At 35.3% G+C, this 7,500-nt stretch overlaps 1 protein-coding gene across 1 annotated transcript in view; it reads right to left on the bottom strand.

Moving 5' to 3' along the window:
• Positions 1-7,500, bottom strand: part of LOC137629390 (cytochrome P450 2L1-like) — a 16,561-nt gene that overhangs the window by 901 nt on the left and 8,160 nt on the right. The window contains exons 7-10 of the mRNA XM_068360637.1: positions 5,913-6,024; positions 3,169-3,349; positions 1,772-1,889; positions 503-647 (exon numbers count right to left, since the gene is read on the bottom strand). Of these exons, the coding sequence (XP_068216738.1) occupies positions 503-647; positions 1,772-1,889; positions 3,169-3,349; positions 5,913-6,024 (556 nt within the window). The remainder of the gene's footprint in view (positions 1-502; positions 648-1,771; positions 1,890-3,168; positions 3,350-5,912; positions 6,025-7,500) is intronic.

The raw sequence follows: 7,500 nt of genomic DNA, 5'->3' as shown, positions 1-7,500 counted from the left end.
CCATTTGTATAAAGTAAGCACAGTTGCCTTCTCTTTGAAGGACTTTGCTTTGGCTTTGGGGTAGACCGTAGTCCCGACCGGCTGCCCTGCCTGACATCGCTTAGACCCCAGTAGCGTATGTTCATGTGTATGTTCACCAGCGTCCTTCTTCCTAGCAGCAAGGAGTCCTGGCGCGGTTAGTTCGACAGTTCTAAGCGTGTGAGATGTCTGATATGTTGTTAGAAGGTTTTGGAGTGGCTTTGTTTGTGTGTGTGTATTAGTCTGTAACACCCATTTGCTTTTAAGCAAACCTATCTGTCGATTACATACATAATCCTGAGGATATTCTATAATTTAGCTAAACCTCTGATTTCCTCAACCCAGTACATGCTTCTTTGGCTGCTCTTCTCAGTCCCTATCTTCTTTCGCATCTATTTTCTTCTATATATGCTCCTATAACTTCTTATTAAACTTATGCATACTTGCGTATTGAACGCAAAACATGACAGTATAATTTACTTACCTGTACCGAAAGGTAGGAATCCCTCTTTCCTCATAACAAACTTTCCCTCTGGCGATAACCATCTTTCTGGAAGGAACCGATCAGGGTCATCCCAGTAACGATCATCGTGATGAATGGACATAGTAGCAGAGGTGACCATAGTATCCTGTATAAACAAATGAATGAGTAAGCACTGTTGTTTTCTCAATGGGAGAATTTGTGAGGTACATTTGTTTCATCTTACTTTAGTGTCACTTTCTATACATAGATGACTGGGCTTAGCTAGCTTTGAACTGTGACGGACTTGGATTTAAAAGGTACCTCTGGGGAAGTTGTGATGTTCACTTTAATATTTATTTGTTTGGTTTGGTTTAGGATCTTACTATGCAAAATAGTATTATAAGCCCTACTAGCATTTACTGCCAAAAGGACAACATTTTCTCATCTATCCAATAACCCAAAAGTTTTAATAAACAGTTTTACCGTATTCAAATCCATTTCTGTATGCCTTTGGGTCAAACTGAATGCCTGGCTTTATGAAGAATGAATAGACACAGAAATAACTGACACACCTCGCTCTGAGGACGTTCACCATATCACTCCCTTACTGCCCAGCGAGTTCGTCTGTATCACCCTGTCCACCGTATCCGCTATCTCCTATCTACACTATCTCTTTAGTTACTCGTCGCTCAGTACGTGTGTCACATGATGCACATCTTCATTGAGAGGGTTTCCAGGAATTGAATCTAACTGTACAAAGACTATTCTTACACACCCTTACCTCCCAGCAAGTTCGTCTGTATCACCCTGTCCACCATATCTGCAATCTCCTATCTACACTATCTCTTTAGTTACTCGTCGCTCAGTATGTGTGTCACATGATGCACATCTTCATTGTGAGGGTTTCCAGGAATTGAATCTAACTGTACAAAGGCTACTCTTACACACCCTTACTACCCAGCGAGTTCATCTGTATCACCCTGTCCACCATATCTGCAATCTCCTATCTACAATATCTGTTTAGTCACTCGTCGCTCAGTACGTGTGTCACATGATGCACATCTGCATTGCGAGGGTTTCCAGGAATTGAATCCAACTGTACGAAGGCTACTCTTACACATCCTTACTACCCAGAGAGTTCGTCTGTATCACCCTGTCCACCATATCTGCAATCTCCTATCTACACTATCTCTTTAGTTACTCGTCGTTCAGTACGTGTGTCACATGATGCACATCTTCATTGCGAGGGTTTCTAGGAATTGCATCCAACTGTACAAAGGCTACTCTTACCTTTGGAATTCTGTAACCAGCCAGGGTGGTGTCCTTCACAGCCGAGTGCGCAACACCAATGTTTGCCAATGAGGACTTGCGCAGAACCTCGTTGAGAACAGCTTCTGTGTATGGCATACTGAAAGACATACATTCATACATTTTACTATTACTGCATAGAAACACGAAGGACTCTTCTAGTGCCACCTCTTTAAGGTGCTATTAACTTGACTTCTGTCCAATTGCATTGAAACAAGAAGGACTCTTCTACCACCACCCTTTTAAGGTGCTATTAACCTGACTTCAATTATTATTATTATTATTATTATTATTATTATTATTATTATTATTATTATTATTATTATTATTATTATTATTACCGAAGCTACAACACTAGTTAGAATAGCATGATGCTATAAACCCAAGGGCTCCAAAATGGAAAATACCCCAGTGAGAAAATGAAATAAGAAAACTCATAGAATAGTGTGCCTGGGTGTATCCTCAAGCAAGAGAACTATAACCCAAGACAATTCCTTCAATGCTTTTGTAAACATAACAGTAATCAATATCAAAAGTAAGAATCAAGTGGCATTGTACTTAGTTGTACTTAGAGTCTATTCTCACAGTAATTGTAGTTGAAAGTGAATTTTATTGACTTAAGGCCTCTTGACCAATTAGATTTAGAAACACCAAAGTTTATCAATAATTATAGTTGAAACTGGATTTTATTATGAATTAAGGCCACTTGACCAAGTGGATTTAGGAACACCAAAGTTTATCCATAATTGTAGTTACAACTGGATTATATTATGAATTAAGGCCACTTGACCAAGTGGATTTAGGAACACCAAAGTTTATCAATAATTATAGTTGAAACTGGATTATATTATGAATTAAGGCCACTTGACCAAGTGGATTTAGGAACACCAAAGTTTATCAATAATTATAGTTGAAACTGGATTTTATTATGAATCAAGGACACTTGACCAAGTGGATTTAGGAACACCAAAGTTTATCAATAATCATAGTTGAAACTGGATTTTATCATGAATTAAGGACACTTTACCAAATGGATTTAGGAACACCAAAGTTTATCAATAATTGTAGTTGCAACTGGATTATATTATGAATTAAGGACACTTGGCCAAGTGGATTTAGGAACACCAAAGTTTATCAATAATTATAGACGAAACTGGATTTTATTATGAATTAAGGCCACTTAACCAAGTGGATTTAGGAATACCAAAGTTTATCAATAATTTTAGTTGAAACTGGATTTCATTATGAATTAAGGCCTTTTGGCCAAGTGGATTTAGGAACACCAAATTTTATCAATAACTATAATCGAAACTGGATTTTATCATGAATTAAGGACACTTTACCAAATGGATTTAGGAACACCAAAGCTTATCAAATACCTATGTCGGTCCTCTAGCGTTGCCAGGACTCCCTTTGGCAGAACCCTGTCAATCTCTTCCTGCAGTTTGTTCTGCACATCGGGGAAAGCAGCCATGTACACGATGGTCCATTTCATTGTTGATGTTGTCGTGTCTGAACCAGCGGCGAACATATCAAAGAGGAGAAACCTCAAGTCTGCCACTGTGCGAAATTGGAGACATTAGAGATTATTGATATTAGTTTACATATATTGTATTTTCTAGACTTATATCTGCTGTATTAAGCTATATACGTCAATGATTTGTGACCAATTCAAAGGTCTGTGACCAATTAGGGCCTATGACCAATTCAAAGGTCTGTGACCAATTAGGGCCTATGACCAATTCAAAGGTCTGTGACAAACTCAAAAATTTTGTGACAATTTCAAAGATTTGTGACCAAATCAAAGAATTTTTTACCAAATCAAAGATTTTGTAACCAATTCTAAGATTGTGTGACCAATTCAAAGATTTTTACCAATTCAAAGATTTTGTGACCAATTCAAACATCTTGTGAACAATTCAAAGATTTTGTGAACAATTCGAAGATTTGTGACCAATTCAAAGGTCTATGACCAATTAAAAGATTTGTGACCAATTAAGGGCCTGTGATCAATTCAAAGGTCTGTGACCAACTCAAAGCTCTGTGACGAACTCAAAGATTTTGTGACCAATTCAAAGATTTATGACCAATTCAAAGATTTTGTGACCAATTCAAAGATTTGTGACCAATTCAAAGAATTTGTGATTAATTCAAAGATTTGTGGCTAATTTAAAGATTTGTGACCAATTCAAAGATTTGCGACCAATTCAAAGATTTATGACCAATTCAAAGATTTTGTGACCAATTCAAAGATTTGTGACCAATTCAAAGAATTTGTGATTAATTCAAAGATTTGTGGCTAATTCAAAGATTTGTGACCAATTCAAAGATTTGCGACCAATTCAAAGATTTGTGACCAATTCAAAGATTGTGTGACTAATTCAGAGATTTGTGACTAATTTAAAGGTCTGTGACCCATTCAAAGTTTTTGTGACCAATTCAAAGAATTTGTGAGTAATTCAAAGATTTGTGACCTATTCAAATATTTGTGGCCAATTCAAAGATTTTGTGACCAACTCAAAAATTTTGTGACCAATTCAAATTTAAATGATTACACAAAATGCCATTCCAATCTGCTTGATATTTTATACACATAAGGGACAGCCTACTCAGTCTTAATCACTAACGAAATTAAGACATAATTCTACAGTACTTAATACGTTTGTCATAAAATGTCAGCTAGACGTATTGTTGTGTCTAAATGTCTAAATTCTTTCAAATGTCTGGTGGAATTAATTGAATTGTATCTAAATTAGACGCATGATATTAACTATAGATCTTGCTGTAGCTCGGAATAATAAATCCTGATCTGATTTCACAAACTGCTAGAATTACAAATTTCCTTTTTATCAATGGTCGCAGATAGTTCAACAGGCTTGAGTTCTAGCACTAGTCACAAATATCTTAACTAACTGTGCTTGTAATAGTAGTTGCCGCCAGTACCTTTACAGCTTACGATTTATCGCTGTCAAAACTAGTCTTAAGATTCTGATTGCTAATGGTCGCAAGTAATAAAACAGCCTAGGGTGCTAGTAATAGCCATAAATTTCTTAACTAACCTTGCTAGTATTAGCTGCCAGTACCCTTACAGATTCGGTTTATCGCAGTCGCAACTAGCCTTAAGATTCAACTTATTATTATTATTATTATTATTATTATTATTATTATTATTATTATTATTGTTGTTGTTGTTGTTGTTGTTGTTGTTGTTGTTGTTGTTGTTGTTGTTGTTACAAGCTAAGCTATAACCCTATTTGGAAAAAAAGATGCTATAAACCCAAGGGCTCCAACAGGAAAAAGTAGCCCAGCGAGGAATCGAAACAAGGAAATAAACAAACTACAAGAGAAGTAATAAAAAATCAAAATGGAAAATTCTAAGAACAGTAACAATTAAATTATAACTTTCATATATAAACTATAAAAACTTCTATAAAAAACAAGAGGAAGAGAAATAAGATAGAACAGGGTGCCTGGGTGTACCCTCAAGCAGAAGGACTCAAATCCAAGAGAGCGCTTTCAAAAAGACTTATCTTTTCAATTTTTTGTAATGTCACAAGTAATTATGATACTTTTATCCCTGGCAAGTCTTAAAAGAAAGTCTTATCACTTCCCAGACAGTACCATCATGCACGTAATGTTAGGTATGTAGTTAATTTTAACCATCATGCCTTCTCCATCATAAGGCTCAACACTACACAGTATTCTCGAAGTTTTATTCAAGCTGTGATCAGGTTGGGGAATGATCTTCCTAATCAGGCAGTTAAATCTTTTGAACTTCTAAAGTTCAAACTTCAATTGAATGTTTTTTATGTTGAACAGGTTAACATAAGAGTCTCTTCATAGTTTACATATGATAGATATATCTTAATGTTGTTACTAATCTCAAGATATTCTATATTCATTATTCATTACTTCTCTTGTAGTTTATTTATTTCTTTATTACCTTTCCTCACCCAACTATTTTTTCCTGTTAGAGCCCTTGGGCTTATAGCATCCTGCCTCCACGATTACTGCTGTAGCCTACTTAATAATAATAATAATAATAATAATAATAATAATAATAATAATAATAATAATAATAATAATAATAATAATGATGATTAATAACTGCAGGTAGACTTACCACTTCTAGTTCCATTATTATTCGTCTTATCATTCATTTCAATCAAGTAAGCATCTATGAGATCCTTTGGTGCATCTGGATTCAAGTTCTTTTGATGTTCTTCAATTATCTCCTGAGAAAAAACAAAAAAAAAGTTGGAATGAACGAGAACCTTATTTCTGAAACTATTGACTATTCTCTTGCTTGATGGTACACTTGGGCGCACTATTCTGTCTTCTTTTCTCTTCCTCTTGTTTTTTTAAGTTTTATAAAATATATATGAAAGATTTATTGTAATGCTGTTACTGTTCTTAAAATATTTAGATTTTAATTGTCTATTACTTCGCCTGCGGGTTATTTACATCATTATTTATTTTCCTCTTTGAGCTGTTTTTCCATGCTGGAGCCCTTGGGCTTATAGCATCCTGCTTTTCCAACTAGGGTTGCAAGTTATAATTGTTCATTAATTCTCTTGTAGTTTATTTATTACTTTATCTCCTTTCATCTCTGGACTATTTTTCCCTGTTGGAGCCCTGGGGCTTATAGCATCCTGCTTTTCCAACTAGGGCTGTAGCTTAGCTAGTAGTAATAATAATTATAATAAACAAAATAAGATATAAGGAAACAATATCACGTATCTTACAAATGATTAACAGCCATGTTGATACAAACTCATATTAAGATTTTGATTCGCCATCTAGTTAGATGCAATATTCCTCATTTCTGTCTTCACAGTCATGTGATTTGTTGAGGTTTGCATTTAACTTTAGACTCTCAGTCGTTTATTTCCTTATTCTGGTATTGGAGCTCTTTTAGGCCCTGTTTGATATATATATATATATATATATATATATATATATATATATATATATATATATATATATATATATATATATATATATTCAAATAAGCCATATATTTTGATACCTTATTATTTGGATTCTCTCTTATACCTCGGGCCGGGGAATCGAACCCTGGTCCAAAAAGCTGGTATGACAATGACCTAGCACCGGCCGGGGAATCGGACCCAGGTCCAGAAAGCTGGTATGACAGTGACATAGCACCGGCCCGGGAATCGAACCCTGGTCCAGGAAGCTGGTATGACAGTGACATAACACCGGCCGGGGAATCGAATATATGTGTGTATATCTGTGAGTATGTGTATACGTATACATAACCACTCTTTGGCCAATGCATACACATATATCGAGTACATATAACCACTCTTATCCCGATAAACATTTCAAAGGCATAATTTTCCAACAAGAAAGTTATTTACGGAACCTACAAGCAGGTTGATTTATTTCCAATATTGTTATTCCATTCCTCATCAAGTTCACATATCAATGATAACAGAAACTGATACTTTGGAATCGCAAAAGGGATAAAAGTATTTAAGATAAGAGACCATAAAAGTAGGGCTTAACTTTTATAACTGGTTTTAATTTGTCGAGTGATATCAATGAATCTCATTTCTTATCATGTAACTTCATATTCTCTCTCTCTCTCTCTCTCTCTCTCTCTCTCTCTCTCTCTCTCTCTCTCTCTCTCTCTCTCTCTCTCTCTCTTGGCTTGCTATTTAACATGAAGGATTGATTTCCTGTAAGAC

Source organism: Palaemon carinicauda, chromosome 37, assembly GCF_036898095.1.
Source record: "Palaemon carinicauda isolate YSFRI2023 chromosome 37, ASM3689809v2, whole genome shotgun sequence".
In the NCBI taxonomy this organism is placed as follows: domain Eukaryota; kingdom Metazoa; phylum Arthropoda; class Malacostraca; order Decapoda; family Palaemonidae; genus Palaemon; species Palaemon carinicauda.
This window is presented reverse-complemented; position numbering and strand designations above follow the sequence as displayed.